This window comes from Callithrix jacchus, chromosome 12 (genome assembly GCF_049354715.1).
Source record: "Callithrix jacchus isolate 240 chromosome 12, calJac240_pri, whole genome shotgun sequence".
In the NCBI taxonomy this organism is placed as follows: Eukaryota; Metazoa; Chordata; class Mammalia; order Primates; family Cebidae; genus Callithrix; species Callithrix jacchus.
The window spans coordinates 80,868,950-80,891,771 of NC_133513.1; the positions used below are offsets into that span (position 1 = coordinate 80,868,950).

General features: G+C 37.1%; 1 protein-coding gene across 3 annotated transcripts in view; it reads right to left on the bottom strand.

Moving 5' to 3' along the window:
• Positions 1-3,159: 3,159 nt before the first annotated feature.
• Positions 3,160-22,822, bottom strand: part of RNLS (renalase, FAD dependent amine oxidase) — a 325,440-nt gene continuing 305,777 nt past the window's right edge. For 2 of the 3 annotated variants that reach the window (XM_035268410.3, XM_002756369.7), the window contains exon 7: positions 8,262-13,331. In XM_035268410.3, the coding sequence (XP_035124301.1) occupies positions 13,179-13,331 (153 nt within the window). In that variant the 3' untranslated portion in view covers positions 8,262-13,178. Of the gene's footprint in view, positions 3,370-8,261; positions 13,332-22,822 lie in introns of those variants that run through there. The other variant, XM_017979119.5, reaches the window with a different exon arrangement.

The window sequence follows — 22,822 nt, forward strand, 5'->3', positions numbered from 1 at the left end:
GTCCTGTTTCATTTTGATTTAAGACAATTGGTATCTTTCATCTGGGTTGGAAAGTATGGGTTGCATATGGTTTTGACCTGATATGACAGGCCCGAATCAAATACCCAGCACTTGGCCTAGAAAATTGGTTTCATAAGCCCTGTGCTCTTGTTCCCTCAAAAAGCAGCCTAGCAAGTGGAAGCAGTGGAAGCAGTCCCAGGAGTTCCTTTCTGTATGTTGTTCTAACCCTGCCACAAAGGCCAGGACAGATAGTGTGTAATGCTCTGTCATGTCTACCAAAGAAAATGATGCAACATGTGCTAGAGACCTTACCATCTGTGTGAGAGTACAGCCCTAGGCTCAATCCAAAAGAAAAGGAAGTGGCATTATAGCAGGGATATTCCCAGTGAGTCAAATTCCCAGAACAGCCTGTCCCTCCTCGAGGTGATCAGCATCTCACCTCCAGATTTGGACTAAAAGAGAACTGTTGCATGCAGCTAGAGAGGACTAGAGCAGTGATGTATCATATTTTCTAGCAATGGTTTTCCATCTGAAATGCAGTTTACATTATGGCCTAGGGCACAGAAACAGAAGCTTTATGAAACAAGTTACTGTTACCATGTGTTAGCATTCTAATTTTCCTTTCCTTTTCCTGTTCTTTTCTCTGTTATTTTAATTAAAAAAAAAACTTCTTGGGTCACTGAATTACTATAACAAACCACTTCTGAGTCAAAGCCCATATTTTGAAAAACAACACTGCATATATGCAGCACCTGGGGAACATTTATAGAATATGGATTCTTGGGTCCCTCTCCAGGGATTCTAATTCAGACATTCCTGGACCCAGGAATCTATGTTTTATGTTAACCTAATTTGAATGTAACCACTATGAGGGCAGGGAATGGTTTTGATCCCTAAATATTTCCCAAGTACTTCAAATGAAGACTTTGCTTCAGTATAGGCCCTTGGTGGGTGGTTGAATAAATAAATGAATGAAAAAGTACTGATCTTCAAATGATTCCATCCTTTCACCCCTGCCATGCCTTCCTTTGCATCTATACTGTAGTTCTTGTTTTTTTTTTTTTTTTTTTTAAGGTAGATACTCAGATAATCTCTAGATCTTTGAATTGCAAAATTGCTTTCAATGTCCAAGTTGGAAGCAGACTTAAAAATCTCTAATCTGGAGATTCTCAGGTGTAGAAACTTTGTCTCACTGCTTCAGAATCCCTTGGGGAATTTTAAGGCAAATACAGATCCCTAGACCCCAGCCCTGGAACTTCAATCCAGCTAGATGGGGTTCATGGCCCAGGAATCTACATTCTATCCTCCCTCAGGTGATGTTATGGCCTAGCCAGGGTTGGGATGCACTGTTCTTGTGACCTCTCCCCACTGTGGATCACTGTGGATGGTGGTCACCCAGCCTCTCCTGGAAGCTTTTTGGGCTGGTAGAAAGAAAGAAACTCCCAGAGGTCTGTTCCACACTGAAAAGCTCTGCTTATGAAATTTCTTTCTGATATTAGCTTTAATCACTTTCCTACTGCTACCAGTCTTGGTTCCGCCCTCTGTAGCACCTCAACACAAGGCCAATTGGCTGCCTGACTGCTCATTGTAAAAATACAGAAAAAATATAAAGAAGCACATGAAAAAATTTCAAAATCCCACCACCTAGAGGACCTTGCTTTTAGTATTTCTTTTGGTCTTAATATATGTACACATATAAATGCACATTATACTCACTTTATATTTTTTAAAATGAAAAGGATCCTGTACCTTGCATTACGTATTATAGGTTTTCTCTTAACATTCTATCACAAAAATATCCCAGATAGAAAAATTTGCTTTGAACCCACATTTTAAAACGACTGCATTAAATTCCACTGTTTTTATCTATTAGAATTTATTCAACCATTTCCTATTAGTGTTGACTTAGGTTTTTCCAGTTTTTCACTCTTATAACCAATGCTTAAATAAACATATTATAAATAAATAACTGTCTGCATCCTTGATTATTTCTTTAAGCCAGATTCCTAGATGTGAGTTATTGAGTTAGAAAACATGCTTAGAAAAACACTTGCTTGATACATATTGACAACTTATTATGCAAACAGGATGTGAAAGTTTTAACTTCTACCAGTCATTTCAATCCCTGATTACAATTTCGTCATTTAAAAAAAAAGATGCCAATATGATAGGTTAAAAATTGCATTTCATTATGGTTTTTAACTTGTATACTTTTTGTTTACTCATAAGGCAGAACACGATTTAAAATATATTATAAACACACATACATAAACATACATATGTACATGTTTTGATTACTTATGAGGCAAAACATGCTCATACATATTTGTGTGTGTATACTTTTTCCCATTTGTTTTGGCATTTCCATTAAACAGGATGTTAAAAGAAGAAATAGATTGAGTCTATTTTTCTGCTAGAGAGATCTGATGATTTGCAAATGCCTTCTCCTTTTCTTAAGTATAAGAAATATCAACTTCTTTCTTATTGTGGCAAGTATGCATAACATAAAAGTAATGATTTAAACCATATTTAAGTGTGCAGTTCTGTGGCATTAAGTACATTCACACCATTGTACACTCATCACCATCACCAGAACTTTTTATCTTCCCAAACTAAAACTCTGACCCACTAAACACTCACTCTCCATTGACCCCTTCTCCCAGCCCTTGGCAACCACCATTCTAGTTTTCATCCCTATGAAGCTGACTGCTCTAGATTCCTCATATAAGTAGAATCATATAATATTTTTTTGTGATAGGCTTATTTCACTTTGCATAGACTTTAAGTTTTATTCATTTTGCAGCGTTTCAGAATTTCCTTCCTTTTTAAGGCTAAATAGTAGTCCATTGTGTGTTTGTAGCACATTTTATTTATCTATTCATCTATCTATGGACACTTGGGTTGCTTCCACCTTTGAGATGTTGTGAATAAAGCTGCTATGAACATTTGTGTACAAATGTTAGTTCAAGTCCCTACTTTCACTTCTTTTAGATAGACATCCAGAAGTGGCATTGCAGACCATATGGCAATTCCATGTACCATTTTTAAAGAAATTGCCATATCATTTTCCATAGTAGCTACACCATTTTACATTCCCACTAGCACTGCACAAGGGAATCCAATATCTCCACATCCTTGCCAACATTCATACTGTTTTGCTTTTTTTTTTTTTTTTTAAATAATAGCTATCCTAATGGCTGTGAAGTGGTATCCTGTGGTTCCTTTTTTAAAACAAACAAACAAACAACAACAACAAAAAACAACTAAAACCTGACAGCCTGCTCTAATTTCCAGGAAGCCAGATAGAAATCCAATCGCAGTCATCCAGGGGCTCTTCCCATATCCTAGAATCACACCAGCACTTGGTACCTGAAAATCAAAGGAATATCCTTCATCCTCAGTGCCACCCACCACATTGCCTCTGACACCTTGTCTATACTAATAGTGATTCTTTGCTTTCAGGGAACATATATAGACTTGGAATGGGGAGGGTTCTGGCTCTATAGGTGGTCTTGCTACCTTTTAGAAGCATTGTTACCGAGCAGGACCCCCAATTTTACATCTTTATCCTAACCTGACCCCACTTATTTTTGTTATAAAAAATTCTAGTCGCACGACTGCACTGCAGCCTGGGTGACAGAGCAAGACTTCATCTCAAAAAACAAAAAGAAAAACATTCTATCCGTTGGTGTTAAAGTACTATGTATAATTGTTATCTTTTACTTGTTTTCAAATTATTATTTAAAACATATAGAGTATATAAGAAAAACATTCTTTTGAACACAGGTCTCAGTTTTAATACATTTTAATATTTTGCTTCATAAAAACTCTTGCACAAGGGTAAAAAGAGAAATGTGCAAAGATATTTGGTACAACAATGTTGTAATAGTAAACATTTAGAGCACCCTAATGTCTATCAGTGGGGAAATTGACAAATAAACTGTGATATATTCATAAAATGGAAGTGTGTATATTAGTAAAAGTCAGTGAAATATATCTATGTATATTGACATGAAAAATTTTAAAAATACAACACTGGGGGAATAAAGTTCTAAATACATACAATATGTTGTAAAATTAAAAATGCACAGAACATTACCACAATTTATGGGTAAATACATATGGTGTCAATATATGAAAATATGGTGGTGTTACTAAAATTAAAAAGACATGTAAGCTGGGCACAATGGCTCACATCTGTAATCCCAGCACTCTGGGAGGCTGAGGCAAGAAGATCACCTGACAGCAGGAGTTTGAGACTTACCTGAGCAACATAAGATCTCATCAGTACAAAAAAAAAAAAAGAAAGAAAGAAAATTAGCCAGATGTAGGGGTGTGTGCCTGTAGTCCTAGTTATTTGGGAGGCTGAGGCAAGAGAATCCCTTGAGCCTAGGAAGTTGAGGCTGCAGTGAGCCATGCTGGGCACTACACACCAGCTTAGGTGACAGAGCAAGACACTGTCTCTAAAAATAACAGAACTAAACAAAAACATATGAATAATAAAAAACAATAAAATAGATGGACTTTAGTTCTATCTGTGTCATTTTTAATTCTTAAAAATTTGAGCCAAAATTTTAACTTTATTCAGTTTTCTCTACATTAAGGACATAGTTTTATTATAAATTATTTGTTGTACATGTATTTTTCATAAATGGTCTGTATGTAATCTTTTAATTTTGTTTTCTAAGAGTTTTAAAATGTAATCAAGTAAACCAATTTGTTTCTCTATGATTTTTTTTGTTAATTTCCAGAACTCCTTTTCCAACCTAGAAATAAGTTAAATATTTACCTATATATTCCTCTATATGGTTTTGAGGGGAGGGATGCATTATATATTTGTTTATATGTATCCCTTTAATTCATCTGGAAATTATAGCAATGTATGGTAGAATCACATTTGATTTTTTTTTTTAAACTAAATACCTTGCCAGTTTCCCTCAAATTATTTGTTAAATAATTATTGGTTTCTCACTGGTTTTCTATTGCTTCAATTATCACATTAAGAGTTACTATATAGTAACATTATAGTTACTATGTCCATAGATTTGTATCAATTCTTAAATCAACAGCAAACTGCTTTATTTATCTAATTTTATCGTATGTCATAATAGCAGATAAAAGTACCATTTTGCAGGAAGGTACTTACTACCTTCCTGTTCATAAACTTGTTAGTTATGTTTGCCTGTTAATTTATTTCCAGATGGACTTAAAAGTTATTTTTTCAGGTTAACAAAATCTCACTGTGATTTTGTGTAATCTATAAATTAATCGGGTGATAATGGAAAAAATTCATAATATTTGCTATTTCCCTCTAGGGACATGGTATCTCCTCCCTTATTCAAATGTGTCAAAATATCATTCTGTAAAATTTTAGAAATACTTCCTTGTATAAATTCTGGATCCTTAAGATACTCCTTTGTATTCTGTTTTTTTTTTTTTTTTTTTTTTTGTTAACAACATTATATATATTTACTTTGATTATTTTGGCATACAGAAGAGTTATTTACCTTTGAGTGTTTATAATTCAGCCACTCTACTTATTTCTCATCAATCTAAAAGGTGGTGCACTTGAGTTTTCTAGGAATATAATCATATTAACAACTTTGCCTTCTGCTTCCCAACATTCACATCTCTTAAATATTTTCCATGCCTTAATGCATATCCTAGAAATTTTAGAACATTCATGTAAGAATCTTTGACTTCTTCCTAATTGAATAGATGGTTCTAGTGATTTATTTGTAATCATAATGTTTGTTATAGTTTAAAAATAGATGTCCTTATTCCTTTAAGGTAGTAGTATCCCCCGTTTCTGAATTGTTTTCTCCACAATGATCTCTGTATCACTAACATTCAGTTTTCTGACAATCTTTAGGTTCACAGAAAATGGTTTGATTATTTTCCTTTGGAAAATAATAAACATGGCTTATTGTAATGGTTAAAATATATAGTGCAAGTTTGAGTTTGGCAACGGTCTTGCAGAAGTGAGAGCAACTAACTCTAAGCCTAACTCTTGCCACCTTTAGAACAATTCTATTTAAAAAGTATCAAAAAAACAAGAATGTCAGTCAATAAACCCTGCTTGCATGTTGTTGGTAGTTGATAAAATCACAATAGCAGAATACAGTGCTATAGGAGCTATACCGATTGTTTGCTCAAAGACAGCACCATTCCTCTCCCCTTTTCTACCCTAGCACACACATGTTCATACAACAACACAATAACTACACAGACATGGCCCATTTTAAGTACTTTATTTCTAACGGTAGAGCAACTCTTCCACCTTCCCCCTACCTCTTCCAAAATATAATGGGGTGTAGTATAAAGTAAGGACTTTCTGAAATCACCTAATGACTTTGAATAGAAACCACATACGGTAAATATAGATACTGTTGTAATTATTGCCTCTATTAAGGATGAGTTTGCTACATTTTTGTTCTATGGGATAATTCTGTCAGCCAGGTTTTCCTTTGGTACTTACTAATATTGGAATAAAAATTGTTAATTAGTTAAATTCATTCATTCATTCATTGGATCAACAGATACTTACTAACTCCTATGTGCCAGGCCCTGCTTTTGTGGCTATAGCAGTTTTGGCAGCAGGTAGATATTGAACAAGTAAGTACACATGGGATAAGTATTATAAGAATGTGGATACTAGATCAGCTGGGGGAGAACAGAATGTCATGCAAGGTCTGTGAAAGAGCACAGCAACAAACCACAGAGAGCATTTATTCATTAAGGAGTCAATAAGAATTTTTGAAGAGGCCAACCTTACAGTGGTTCTTAAGTACAGTCACCAGTGAGTTCTACAAATATTGAAGTGGCTTCCTAGCTAGATCTAAAGCTACCCATGGATGCAGTGATGCCTATCCAAGGGGATTATTTTCCTAAGTCATATTTTACTGTTATAATCTTAATAATAATGGCCAGCATTTATGGAGTGTTTTCTCTATGCAAGACACAATACTTACACTTTGCATGTACACACTACAACCTTCAGGATAATCCTGCAGTAGGTAAAATTGTATCCACATTTCATAGCCAAGGGCCCTGAGGCTAAGAGACAAAGAAATTGGCCCAAGACCATACATCTAGTAAGTGGCAGATTCAGGATGTCACTGACCTCACCAGGAATTGAGCTCTTTAAAATGAAAGCCAGGAAATGAGAATCTGCATACTTAGCCAAACACTTAGGAGTGTGAAATAATTCACTCCTAGTTTTCACAGTGTTTTGGAGATTCACTAATCTTCAGCAGAATCCAATCGAAGTGTGCAATTCTTTGTATTTAGCATATACAGTTGCTAAGAAAAAAAGACAACACTCTTGCAGAGAATGCTTCTATTATTTTATACCATCCCTTCTCTCCTAGTAATGACCTTTCCCAATTTCTTTCCAAGGACTACATTAGCGTAATCACCTTTACCCCAAGTAAGTTGTCTACTTACTCACCATAATAGGTAAAGAGAAAGTGGACCAGAGCTAGTCACCAGGAGACACTGCCATTCTGTCTCATGAAGGTTTTGAAGCAACCTAGAGCTTTTAAGCTTCTGGGTTTCACCATGTTTTGTTATCAATCCACAAACTCTCCTTATCATCAATTCTCCTGTGTCCTATGTGAATACAGAGGAAACTGGCCTTCACAGAGGCTTCAGAGGCACCAGGTTGGACTCTTCCTCCCCTCTCCTTTCTCCTCCTCCCCAGTTTATTATCAACATCATCGTTACTATTTATTATTTACTATGTGTTCAACAGTCTCTTAAGGCTTTATGTAAAGGTAAGCCTCACCATAATCTTATGAGGTAGCTATCATTAACTCATTTTGCTGAGGAAGCTAAGCGAGATTGTTTAACTGCCTGAAGGTTACACAATGAGGAGCAAATTTTAGATGATTAAAGCACAGATCTAACTGCAGATGATGTGTTCTTAACTGCAAAGTTATAGGCTTGCCTTAAGGGATTTACAATGTGGCATAGGATCAAGGAACAATGGACCAGATGTGTGGATCAAAGATAAGGCCATATTTACATAAAGTGATAGGTTTAAGATTTAGAGGTTCTCCTTGGATCCCTGAGTGTCTACAGACAAATGTATGGGGGGAAGGGCTGAACCTAAAACAGGGGTCAGTAAACATTTTCTTAAAGGACCACATAGGAACTATTTTATATTTTGCAGGCCATATGGTCTCTGTCAAAACACTTAGTTATCTCTACTGTTTTAGTGCAAAACAGCCACAGGTAGTACACAAATGAATGGGCGAGGCTGTGATCCAATAAAACTTTATTTACAAAAACAAGCAGCTGGTCAGCAGGCATTAAATGGTATACAAATTCTATGTGTTCATATGCATAGTTGCCTTCATTGTTGTTATTAGGAGGTCCATAGCTTTCCATAGCTTCTTAAACAGTTTCAAAATCCAAGATGGTTAAGGCCAACAGGTCTAAATGGTTTCCAAAATTCTCTAAGATTAAACATTCCAGGGTTTCATAATTGAACTTGCCTTTTACATAAACAACCCCTTAGAGATTCTTTCTCCTTAGCAGGCTTTTTTTTGTGGGATTCTGCTGTGAACTACTGAGTGGATAGTAATTACTATCTTTTGAGAAGGAAATGTGAGTCATTCTACTATTCAACCTTCCTTGGTTTACCTGGTCAGATGATACTGGCTACAACACAAATATATTCGAGACTGGAATACAGCAGCTCAGTCCTACCCTAGATCGTCTGAGGTTTGCTGAGGCTTATTTCTCCTGCCAGAGACCTCTTTCTCTGTTCTGTTGAGCTTTCTGCACAGCAAGAACTTACTTGTGCTGAACACACTAATACGCAGTTCAGATTCTAAAGTCAGCCTGGTCAGCCCAGGTATGGTATGGAGGGGAGGGATATTGCTGGATGTATTTGACTGAGGCCTTTCTGTATTTGTTCAGGTACCCTTTCTTTCCAAAGGAAACATTTCTCTTAGGATTCCCTAGCTTCACGAATTAGAGCATCTTATTCACTGTCTGTGACCTTGTCAACATGTACCTCTACTCTGCCTCCCACCTGAGGGGTCTTGTCTTCTCCTAAGTAGAATCTCTGGGTAGGGATTGATGATTATTCTCCATTGCATCCACCAAAGAGCCCAGTAGCAGGCTTTGCACACATGTGACAGGAAGAGTAAAGAATGAAAGTAAAGAAACCATACAAGTCATGTTTTAGTTTATCAGCACTGAGATTCCTGAAAGCTATGGCCAGTTTCAAATTCTTGCATCACTTTTGAAAATCAACATAAGAGTTGTTCAATCAACTTGAATAACAAACAGGATCATTCCTCTGGGATGGCTTCCAGCTTTAAATTTTAAGAATAGCCACAACAAAACCCTGATATGTTAAAACCTGGAAGTACAAATACTATGAATCATAAGGTGATTGCTTTCATATTCCAGGTTTTTCTGAGAATGTAGCATTAGGCAAAGAGGCAGAATAAAGAAATAGAAGGGGAGGAAGTAATGGCAGAGACTAGAAGAGAAGAAGAACAAGAGGAACAAAGAAACAAAGAGGAATCAGATGGAAAGGATGAATGCAGAGTGAGTCTGTACTGTAACCAACTACTGCTGGGTTGAAATTCAGTGTCATTAGCACGCAGCTATTTCTCACAGCAAGTACCCCCCAAAGAAGGAAATAAACCAGCAAATGAAAGTAACAGGAGCATAAATCACTTAGCCAGCACTTATGGAGACTCTATCTCATATTAGACTCCTGCATATATCACATCAGGATTAGTGTTAACTCTGTGAAATGAAACATCAATAAGAAGACCACATGGTGCGGACTGTACCCCCAACTAATATTTCAGTTCAGTTTTAATTATCATGTTCATCTGGCAGCAGCATGGTGCCTGTAAATAGAAATGGGTCATGAGGGGCTTGGGCTCTTGTCCTGGAATATCATTACATGACCTTGGTTGGCCAAGTTCTGTGCCTTGGTTTCCTCATTTGTTAAATTTAAATAAGAATTCTCTACTCTGCTTATTACACAAAGGTGTTAGGAAGATGAAAAGTGAAAATACACACACACACACACACACACACACACACACACACGGATGAATATAAAATGCCAGATAAATGTAAAATTGACCCCGTTCTCTTCACTTAACAAGGTAAGTGGTTAGGCAGGGAGTGGGGACCATGGCATTTTGCCCAGAAGGCTTGGTGACTCAATGAAGTGTCTTCCTCCCCCCAATCACCCAGTAATATCTGGTCTGGGATTATTACTGCTTTCTCGATGTTTTTAGACATACTTTTCTCCTTCAGAAATGCCAAAGGTGAAAAATACTATTTCACTGCTATAATTTGTCACCCTTGCTGCCTGAGCAAGACATGCATAGACAGTTTAGTAATTAAGCTTTTCAACACTGGATCATAAAGTTTTATTCTGGAAAAGGCTATATTTATCAGCTAACAAGTATTAAATCACCCCACTGCTCAAGCCGTTTCTCACTTGAATACACTCCTTTCGAAACAGAACAGCTTTCCTTGGCTGGCTTGATTAATAAAAGTTTTTGTTTGGAAATACTGTGATGATGTGTGGCCGGGTGGGGCTAACTTGCATACACCTTGGTCACTGTTCTACCTGGTGCTGATTCCGATCTCCCAAGGGATTTTGATACTTTAGCCCTGTGGTCTCTCAGAGCATCCTGGCCAGCTGAATTTTTTGGGCCTCTGTCCAGGAGAAGATATTTCTGCCATTTCATTTCTAATAGGAAAGAGGCGAAAGAAAATCTAAATGTAAAATAAGTTTTCAAAATAATTAAAATAGCAAAGTAACAATGATCTACATATTAGAGTTTTTCCCTCATATTGCCATTGTTTTATAAAACCAGACACAGAATTAGAATGAATAGATATTAAAAGTCATTAATAATGGCTTAGAGGAGTACTCTCTCCAGCCAACCCATCCCAGCTTTACAAATCTTTTTTTCCCTTCCTTTGGAGGGCATAAATTCATAAAATAAATATAGCATTGTTTTTAAAGGTTCAGGGTGCTTTCAGTCAAATGGCTCTAGAATTATATTTGTTAAAAAACAAAATAGTTAATAAATTTGAATAACTTTTCTACCATATTTTAAGGGTAAATATGGTAGAATATGGACAAAGAAAATATGGTAAATGTATACCATGGAATATTATGCAGCCATAAAAATATGAGATCATGTCCTCCAGATCATGGATGGAGCTGGAGGCCATTATCTTTAGCAAACTGTCACAGGAATAGAAAACCAAATACCACATATTCTCACTTACAAGGAAAAGCCTAATGATAAGAACATATGAACACATAGAGGGAAAACAACAGACAGTGGGGCCTGCTTGAGAGCAGAGGGTGGGAGAATAAGAGGACCAGGAAAATAACTAATGAGTACTAGGCTTAACTCCTGGGTGACAAAATAATCTGTACAACAAATGCCTGTGACCCAAGTTTACCTATATAACAAACCTGTATAAGTACTCCTAAATTTAAAAAATTTTAAAAATGTATAAACAAAGACAAATGTTAGTCAAATAAATATGGGCCAAAAGAACAAAAAGAAAATCACTATTTTTCATTATTATTATTATTATTTTTGAGTCGGAGTTTCGCTGTCATTACCCAGGCTGGAGTGCAATGGCATAATCTCGGCTCACTGCAACCTCCGCCTCCTGGGTTCAGGCAATTCTCCTGCCTCAATCTCCTGAGTAGCTGGGATTACAGGCACATGCCACTGTACCCAGCTATTTTTTTGTATTTTTAGTTTCACCATGTTGACCAGGATGGTCTTGATCTCCTGACCTCGTGATCCACCTGCCTCGGCCTCCCAAAGTGCTGGGATTACAGGAGTGAGCCACTGCACCCAGCCTATTTTTCATTATTTTATTGACACTACAAAGTTTCTTCTTCCTCTCCCTGCTTTCAAAATAAGTGACATTAACCACATGTAGGCATTTGTGGTTTTCACCAATTTATTGCTAAAAGGAAACATAATAATATGCGATTGGGTCACAAAACCCACTCTGCAGCCATATAAACAAATTCTGTCTGTTCCTGTGTATGTGTATGTATAACAGTGGACATGTAAGTGTGAAACTTTAAACACTATGACAAAAGTCTTTTGTTAAACTTTTGTTAGTTTGAGAGGTTGCAATAATTTCTTTCCTTTCAAAATGCTGAAAAAGAACTCAGCATTTTGCTTTTCAAATTAGCAACAGGTAGCTGGTTTGGAAGGCTGGAGATCGATTTCTCTCCAGCTAGCAAGTTGTGGGGTCAGGTCACTGAGTCATGTGGGTGATATGCTGAACCACCAATTTGGCAAATATTGAACTATTTTAAGTGCATCTATTTTCTGGTTTAGTAAATTTTTTGTTGTATTAAATTCATTAAACTTGACACAGTCTAAATTCCACAGCACATACTGGAGAGCCCGCAAAGGTAACAGCACCAGCCATAAAAGATAGCAAAAGGTAAGGATCAATATATTTTCTTTCAGTGTCTATTTAATTTTTATCTTTCATATTAGGACTGGAATTTGTTTTAAAGTTAAAAAGTACAGTGTGGCTGGGAAAATCAAGTGGAATCATTATTTTCTGAAAATCTGAAGGAAGGTCTCTTTGTCAGTCAAGTTGCCCTCCACGCTAAGATGATGCCATATATGACCTACAATTCAGGATCACTTAATAACTTGGGAGATAAATGAGAAATAAGAATTATACTCTGCTATCCACAGTTTGGAAAAATCTTGTTCTGTAATTTGCAAAAATATTGATTCAAGGACACATTTGAAGACTTAAGATGGGGCCTTGATAATGTGATTATTCTTTATTCAGAATTGAAATTTTCATAAGGACAATCAAGTTTTTGGCACATGAACTGCTATTGCAATTTAATGTATTTTTTTTGAGAGAGTTGTTTGTTATTTTTTAAGTACCACTTTTCCTCCAACAAGGAGTAGTCATAGCAATTCAGAAAAGTAGGGAAAGGTGCAAGGAATTTCCATTCTAGCATGGGTTATAACTATTAAAATTACAAAATTGATTTTTATACTGCACATGAAAAATGATAAGTGAAGAACAATTTTCCAGTAATTTTTCTTAACAAAATGATCAATAACAGAAAATTATGAAAATAAAAACCTAATTACATATAGAGAATAAAGATGTAGGTACTAAACATAATCCTTTAAAGCTTCCAGAACATATAAGGCAGAAGTGATACAGCCATCAAAGTTGGACTGAGTAAATCCATCCCCTCCACATACAAGGAGAGGTTTGCGATGCAGAGTCATTTGGCCAGGACAGTTGGCAGCAGCATTTGTAACCTGAAAAAATAAAAAGAGGATTGCAATTGACATTCTGTTCTCTATTGTGCTGTCATGGTAACATCCACCTGGAAAAGGCTAGTCTACCTGGAGAAATCAAGATTTCTCACAAGGAGAACCAGAAAAAAAAAAAACGAAAAACAAGAAACAAAAAACAAACCAAGACTCACTAAACTTCCCCCAACCCTAGTTCAACTGTTTACATTTATATTCTTAAATGTTTAAATTTTCAGTTATTAGATAACATAATCAGAAGTGGGTTGAACTTCCAAATTAGTAGGGGCTAAGGTCTGAATTTTTATCCCCACTCAAATTCATATGTTGAAATCCTAACCCCTGAGGTGATGGTATTAGAAGGTGGGGCATTTTGAGAGGTGATTAGGTCATGGGCAAAGTCCTCATGAGTGGAATTAGTGCCCTTATAAAACAGGCCCAAGGCAGGCTGGGCGTGGTGGAACACGCCTGTAATCCCAGCACTTTGGGAGGCTGAGGAGGGCGGATCACGAGGTCAGGAGTTTGAGACCAGCCTGGCCAATATGGTGAAACCCCGTTTCTACTAAAAATACAAAAAATTAGCTGGGCATGGTGGTGTGCACCTGTAGTCCCACCTACTCAGGAGGCTGAGGCAGAAGAATCAGTTGAACCTGGGAGGCAGAGGTTGCAGTGAGCCGAGATCATGCCACTGCATTCCATCCTGGGTGACAGAGCGAGACTGTCTCAAAAAAAAAAAAAAAAAAAAACACACACACACACACAAACAAACAAAAACAGGTCCAAGGAAGCTTGTTGGTCTTTTCCATCATCTGAGAACACAGCCAGAAGGTGCCATCTATGAGAAAGCGGGCTCTTACCAGACAGTGGATCTGTCAGTGCCTTGATCTTGCACTTCCCAGATCCCAGAACTGTGAGACATAAGTTTCTGTTTATAAGCCACCCAGTCTATGGTATTTTGCTATAGCAATCCAAATTGACCAATGCATCCTTCTTCAGTTTCCCTCCACCCCTTTTCCCATCCCATGGTTCTTTCTTCCTCACATATTTCCTGAGCACTGTTCTGATCCAGGCCCCATGCTGAGCACTGGAGCAGGAGAATTTTAAAATTTCACAACCTTGTCCTTAAGGAACTCTCAGTCCTGAGAGTAAGATTGACCCCATGGCAGTCTTTTAGAACAGCTTTTTATTTTCATATTTGAAATTATGAAAAAAAGCACAGAGATTGTTTTCTGGAGAAAATATTCTCAAAATTTGGATGGATGATGGCTAATAAGTATTTGCAGTAAGGAGAATGAGTGGGAGGTGAATATAGTTATATTGGACACTGAGATGATCTAGCCACGAAAGCACCAAAAACCTTCTAAAAAACCAAAATATGGAAAATGATTATAATGGCAATCTCGCTTGGGAATGCTTCTTTGTGCAACTCCAGGGGGCTCCATTCACATGGATGACAATACGACAGTTCTAGTCTTTCCTACACAGTGTTTTCATGGATAGTAATAGGGTAAGGCCCATGAGGATTTACATGTTTAAAAATCAGGAAAAAAACATCAAGAAATGTAGTAAATGCTATTTAAATTATGGTGATGAGATCTTTGTTCTAGACAGGCTGAGTCAGTATATTCCCTTACAATTTTTTTTTCTTTTAGAAATAGGATCTTGCTCTGTTGCCCAGGCTGAAGTATGGTGGCATGATCATAGCTCACTGTACCCTTGAACTCCTGGGTCAAGAGATTCTTCTGCCTCAGTTTCCTGAGTAACTAGGACTGTAAGTGCATGCCATTGTGCCTGGCTGATTAAAAAATTTTTTTAGAGACAGGGCCTCACTATGTTGCCCAGGCTGGTCTTGAAGTCCTGGCCTCAAGTTATTCTCCTGCTTTGGCTTCCCCAAGTGTTGGGATTACAGGCATAAACCACCATGCCTGGCTTACAGGGCCTACAGTTTACTTAAAGAAAAAAAACTTTGCCATAGATATTTTTTATTTATATGTTATATTTGGTTTTTTAAAAGAGATGATACTATTATTTCCCTGCTGAACCTCTAAAGATATGGGCCTCTGTAGACCTGTGTAACTCAGACACAAACATGAAATATTAAGAGTATACTCTCACTTTTCTGGAGGTCTCTTACGGCAATATCATCTAGCACAGACATAGCTGATAATCTTGAAATCAGCAGACAAGATCTTTGAGTTGCTAAAATAGCCAGTACATAGTCACTGAAGCACAGACTTGGGTGTTCCATCAGAGCTTTTAACCTGCTTTAGATTGAATTTTATCAAGATGGATTATTTAATTTGTCAGTAAAACAGTAAAGGAGGAAGAAAATGTTTAGGTTCCTAGATATTAGTCATTTCAGAAGGTGATAACCAATAGTCTAATGGCAAGGGATATGTATTAGTTCATTCTCACACTACTATTAAAAACTTCCCTGAGACTGGGTAATTTATAAAGAAAATAGGTTGAATTGACTCACAGTTCTGCATGGCTGAGAGGGCCTCAAGAAACATAATCATGGCGGAAGGAGAAGCAGGCACGTCTTACATGGCAGCAGACAAGAGAGAGAGTGTGTGAAAGAGGGACTGTCAAACAGATAGTTCTCATGAGATCAGATCTCATGAGAGCTCACTCACTATCACAAGAACAAAATGGGGGAAACTGCTGACATGATCCAATCACCTCCCACCAGGTCCCTCCCTCAACACATGAAGCTTATGGGGATTATAATTCAAGATGAGACTTGGGTGGGGACACAGAGCCAAACCGTATCAGGATGCTATATAAAAACCCAAAAACCAGACAAGACTGGGAAGAATCCTGGCAGTCTGGGCAATTTAATGGAGAGACAAATAACTTTTTGGCTCTTAATAGGCACTGCGGGCATCAGTTGTCAGTTATCCTGCAATCATTAATATCACCATTATGGCCTCAGTTTTCAAGAAGCAATTCTAATTGCATAAAGTATTCATTGCTAGCATTTCTTGAATGTCCACTGCCTATCAAATGCTGTATATGTACACCCATTTAATTCACATAGCAACTCTATGAGGTGGTAACTATTGTTCTTATTTTGTAAGTAAGAAAGTTGAGGCTCAGAGAGATTACTACTTGCCCAAAGATGTAAAGTTAGTAGATAAAGAAACAGGGATTCGAACAGAGCGGGCTGACTCCAGAATTTACACTTCCAGCACTTTCAGAAATATTTCCATAAAGACTCGATTTAAGTAAAACAACAACAAAAAAATTTGATTAGTCACTTGGCTTTAGGCATCTGGAAAATTCACATCAATAGACCAACACATTCATATATATACGTATATAGGTATATGCCTATCTATGTATAATTTATATATACATAAATCTCCATTTGTGGTAAAATTTTGGTACATTTCTGTTGAAATCCCTGTATAGATAAGCTGTGGCACTATTAAACATTGTACAAGTTTTAACCAGGAAGGAGTTTAAGGAAAAGGGTTTTGCCCAGTCATGAGCTGGTAATTTATTGGTGCTATGTAATTTAATACGATGAGTCGTAAATGCCAGATGCCAGATCACATGGCTGGAAAACTGGGCCACTGATTAGCCAGTTGGCAGTTTGAATGAAATCAATCTCACTGCATTTAGGTAGAATCACCCATTTTGCAATTACCCAATGAAGAAAATATGAAAACATGGAGCGTGTATTGGCAAGCTCCTTCACCCATGTAAAGTAAGAGCCCTGCAGTGGAGGAGCACATAATTGTAAAAGCCACAATCTCACAATAATGCAGCCTCTGGCTATGCTTTCAGCCACAGTGAGGAACCACAGCTCAATGACTGTGTTTAAGAGAGATGTCAGGGCTGAAACAACTCCTTGCAAATCCAGGTTGCTTTGGCTCACATATGTGCCAGGACTGGTCAGAATGAACTCTTGCTTGCTCTAGAGTAGCAAATGCAATGTTTCTATAAACTTAGGCAATAACTGGACTGGGTATATAAATAAAACTGATGAAGCGGTTTTATTTCTAAGCAATTTAAACCCATTTCAATGTGTTTTGTGATTTCTCTCCACCCACAGAATAAAAGGCAAATGCGTAAGCCCCACATGAAGCGCTTTTCATAACCAGGACCTTACCTACATTCAAATCTCACCTCCCTTGTCCTTGCCACTTCTCTCACCTTTGTCCTATTTATACTCAAACTCAAGTTCTTCATGTACTTCTGTGGCTTGGAATAAACCATTCTGCTGGGTGATGTTGCATCATCCCTCTGCTTTGCTGATAAGTAAATTGCTCATCCTTCAAGACTCAGTACAAACATCACCTGCTCTGAGGCATTCTTGCTCAGCCAGGCAGGGTCAGTGCCTTTACAGCATGTTATTTCTATCTATTATGTTACTATTTTGCACTGTAATCATGCCCATGTCTGTCTCCTCCCCTCCTAGACTGCGAGCTCCTAAGAATAAAGACTGACTCACTGATCTTTGTATCCAAGGCTGAGAACAGTGCCTGGACCATATGAAAGTGTGCAATAAATGTTCATTGAGTTAAAAAAATATTGTACACAGTTGATCAAATGAAGGTCTTTACAGGAAACCTACACAAAGTGTTATTCAGAGACCCCCAATAGAGCTGAGCAGAAGCTCAAATGGAGGAACTGTCATATTTAGAAGACTCTCAATCACGATGAAAGGCTGTCCTCTGGCCTCAGACTGTGAACTGTTTTAATGACTGTCTGCTGTCATGTATTAAGTTGAACCACATAAACTTGTGGATTCTGTAGGTCAAAAATGGTAAAATAATGTCAATTTGTATATGGTTCAGCCCAGCGGTTTCTTTGTATCATGATTACTAATTGTAAAACTTCACACAAAGAAGTACTTTTGGTGTGAAAATGAAATTAAAGATGAAAGAGGTAGGCAGACAAGTAGGCTGGTATTTTCATAAAATGACAGTTGATTATTAGCAAAATAATTCAAAAACTGTCCATTCTTCCTTTCATACCTATGCCAAAGCTACAGTGCATCTCTAGACTAGGGAGACATTTACCCATAGAGAACAGTCATTGGCTTGGCTTATAGAGTGGCTTTATTTTAGGTTGACATATTCAACTATCCAGCCCACAATTTGGTTACTTAAACCTTTCTGAAACATGGCAACAGGTGATATTCAAGTGGATAGGCAAGAATTAAAGTCTTATAAATTCTAATCCTAGATGTGCAACTAATGTGATCAGGAAGCTTGGACACTGAATAATCAAGTTTTTACTGCTATGTTTCCTCATTTATATCATGAATGCAAATTATACTACATTTCATTGAATCTAAGGCACCGTAAGACACACCAATATTTTATGCACCAACAAGAAAGAAAAAATGGTGGCAACATGACACAAAACTTTATATTTAATAGAACTTTTGAATTTATCTACATGTATCTTTTGCAAATATAAAAAGGAAATAAAAGAGAAATATGTTGGTTAAGGCTTTAGGCTCACATTTAGAGATAGACTTCTCTGAACCACTCTTTAACTCAGACATGCTGATGTCTGATATCTATGCACTTCCCTATGCAGTCTATCCTCTGTGCTGTATAAAACACTGGCAATGTGGCATTTCTTACAGGAGTGTTCCACTGAATTATTTTTTCTCGTGTTTTCTTCTGAGCTGCTGACACTGTTCTGCAAGTATGGATTATACTTTTTTCTCTTCATTGGGAAAGAAAGGTTTTCAGACAGCAACTAGGCCTCATATTCTTTCTCAAATTGTTCTTAAATAATTTGTTAGTTTAAGTATCAAGAGGTTACAGCTGCCCACTCGAAGAGCACCAGAAATAACCAAATTCACACCTGTGAAAACTACATCTTGACTGTCTCCTGGTGTATACTGATGTGGTGCATCTTACAGTTGAAGAAATATGGCAAGTATTAAGTAGGGTAAGGGGAGAGAGATGGTAAATACTTCACACTTTCTAAATGCATGACAAATCAAAATATAATAAATGGTAGAATCCTTTAAGTGGTGCATTTCCAGTTAAGTAGCACTGTTGGTGTTAGGACTTCTAATGTCTTTAGCATTGCTGATTTAAATACTCCATTTTCTCAGCTCACCCAAATTAGCAGCCTAAGGTGAAACTGACAGATACTGGTTATCTAAGAATCCATTGTTCATTTTCAAAGGTATCGATTCCAGAACCAAATCTGGTTGTCTTTCCAGATCATTCATCTTGCTGGGCAAATTTCCCCAACTGTATCACAGATTATAGGGCAACACATGTGTAGCAACTCCTGACAGACATCACTAATCAAACGTGGCATTCTTTCCACATAGCCCAGCAGGGCTTCAGGATCCTTCTCCCTTCCGTGCTTCAGGCAGCCCCTACCAGTCAATTAGAGTTGGCACTTGAGAAGAATCCTATATATCAACCCTGGATTAGAAGATTACAGAAGGAACACATAATTAGAAATAAGGGAACTAAATATTCTTTACTGTTTTTCCTCTCCTTTCCCATTAAGTTACAATAGCTTGATGCATTGCCTCTCTCCAAACCAGGGACATTTCAATGCCAAGGAACAGAATCACATCAGGAGCCATTTCCTCTAGATGCTACTGCATGCCCAATTACAATTCCTTCTAGTAACCTTCTAAGACCCCCCCCTCCTCCAGAACACTACCCTTCTCTGGGACACACAGGTGCTTTGGCTGCTGTGTAAAAATAAAATACAGGCATTTTAGCTATAACCGTAGTTCTACAAAACTGTATGCTAAAAATATCAGGGCTTGTGGGAAAAACAGAGTTGGGGGCAGATGACTCAAGGCTTATGGAACTTTGAATCACGCACTAACAAAACCAATAAACATCACAGTAAAGTGGCTAGCACAGTTAACATTCTCCCAGCTTCTGCATCTAGCTACAGTGGTACACTCTTTGCAGCCTAGATCCTGGAGCTCATCTTTCTCCTTTGAGATACGGGTCTTGAAGGACAGATCATTTTGAGCTAAATTGAAAATGCGATCTTGGATGCTGCCTTTATTCATCAGTCTGTCATCTTAAAATAGGGGAAATATCTTTGTGGTTTTACCAACTGAACTTCCACTTTTGCTGAAAAGCTTAATGCGGTAGAAAACCCAGCAGTTCTTTAGGCCATTAGAACAGCCACTATTTGCACAAAAGGAAGGCACCTTTGTAGATTTCTAGTTGTTATTCCTAAGACCTTCACATTTAGTAAGGCTTTATCTTTGCTTGTAAGAAAACTAACCCCAATTACTTCAAAACATAAGCGTGTTTGAAACCAATGAGTCTCCTGATATTGATCTCTCATTTCTCAATTACATACGAGGTAATTCACATTAAAAAAAAGATCAACCCTAGTTGCAAAAGACTGTAGTTAATTTTCCCACCTTCTTATATTACCTTCCTGCAGGTCACTTTAATTTGCTTTGGGTATGCATGAGCCTTGACAGCAGATGGAGATGTCTAAGCCATCACTTCTATTTTGATACTTACACTGCATCTTTTGAAAACAATTTTCATCTGTTCCAGTGTCTGATGGTGACTCTTAAATTGTTCCTGAATTCAGGGAAACTTTATTGTTTACTGGTTGCACACTAAATTGACTGGGAAAAACTTTGAGTAATAATCTCTTTCCTTGACATTTCCCCTGCTCATTGCGTGTGTGAGGTATTGACCACACTGGCAATAATAAATAGCTATGAAGGCTGAGATGGTATGGAGCTGATCGATACGTTTTCTCACTTTCTTGCCTTTCTCTACTCTGCTGCCAGTGTAAACCTAAGTCCATGCCATGGTACATAAACAGCAGAAATTGAATATTTGGTTAACTTGTTCCTTCATAGCCTCTATCTATGCAAAACACAAAGATAGTTGTTCCCAAAAGGCAAGATGAAGAAAAAGTAAGAATTATGAGCTTTTTCATAAAGCGATGTGTATTTTATATATATAATATTTACAAATCTGTTATGAAGTTGTAACTTTATTTTTTGAGTTATTCTTTTGTTTAAATTCTTGTAGCTGTGTTTTTGCCTTTTAAATTTTTAATTGAATAACTAAAAGATAACAATATTATATTAGTGCACAAAACATTTAGAGGGATTTTACTGGTCCATGAAAAAAAAATGCCTGGAACCACTGCTCTGGGTAAGGCTTGACACAGCTCAAAGCAGAGTCTCTGTCAACCTGAAGAATGTTTTCCATAAAAGGTAGAGATGGCGTCTAGGGAGGAGCTAACACGAGCTTTGAAAAACATCAGTAATTTCCAGTATCACTGGATAACCTGAGTTTGGGTTTGGTGAGTGGATAAGTAATTTTAAAAAATGGAATGAAATCTTATATAAAATGTATTTCCCAGAAACCTGCACAACCTCTCTTTTATACAAATATTACTCTAGATAGAACTAGAATCTATAGTAACACATGCTTTGTTTGTTCACCCATGGCTAAACATTTAGGTAGTAACCATCAAAGGTTTGGAGGAAAATTAGGAAATGACTTAATCAAATGTGGAATAAATTCAAATTACATGTGGCCTAGAGAGTGAATGTGGTTCATATTGTTTCTCTGTATATATCTCTCTATTCTTACCATATTCACAAGGCATTGATTATAGCATTGATCACATGCTTGTTTACACACATAGGGAGAAGTGTCAATAAATGAAGGAGTGACCAGGATTTATTCTGATGTCAATGGAAATGATTGTTCGCATATTTACAGAGAGAAGATTAAGCCAGGCACTCTGAAAAGATATAACTTCAATATTGTGGCAACAGTGGAACAATACTATTAGCCACTGAGTAAATATCCATAATATAAGAAAGAAAGGAAGAGCTGGGACATGAAAGTTGAAAAAAGGTTTTTTCTTTCTTTCTTTTTTTAAACGCACAAAGTATTTTCTGTAGGGCAAATTCAAAATGAAATGCTCCTACTTCTACCAGGGGTATATTTACCCCTAATTTTCTCCTATTTTTAAAAAATCCCTTTGGGGTTTGATGAAAATCCAACAAAATGTTGCTAATTCCTTTGCATACAACTAACCAAAATGCAATTTGGTAAGAGATGTTTGATGTTTAAAAGTCTTCTGAGTCCTTAAAAATAGCAAGCCATGGGGGGCTGTGTCTTACACATCTTTGTATTTCTGGTATCTGTTACTCCACTGTATATGACTGGCATTGAATAAATGTTTGCTCAAAGAATGAATGCACACAGGCCAACAAAAAAGCTAATTCAAAGTTCTGAAATGCTTATATTCACAATGTTCAAATGGCCTCTAAAGTTGGTAGAATGTTTTTTCTCTATGCAAATCATTTTCTTTAGTTTCTGAGTCTCTAAATTTTGCTTTCCTGCCCCCGCCCTCCAAACAATCATGCTATTAACCACCTTCTCTTTTGTCACACTTAACCTTTCACTACTCTATCCCAGTTCCTGAGCAACTGAATTGCACAGGACAACACCTATTCTGATTTAATTAAAAAAATTCTTTCTTAAAACAGTTGATTC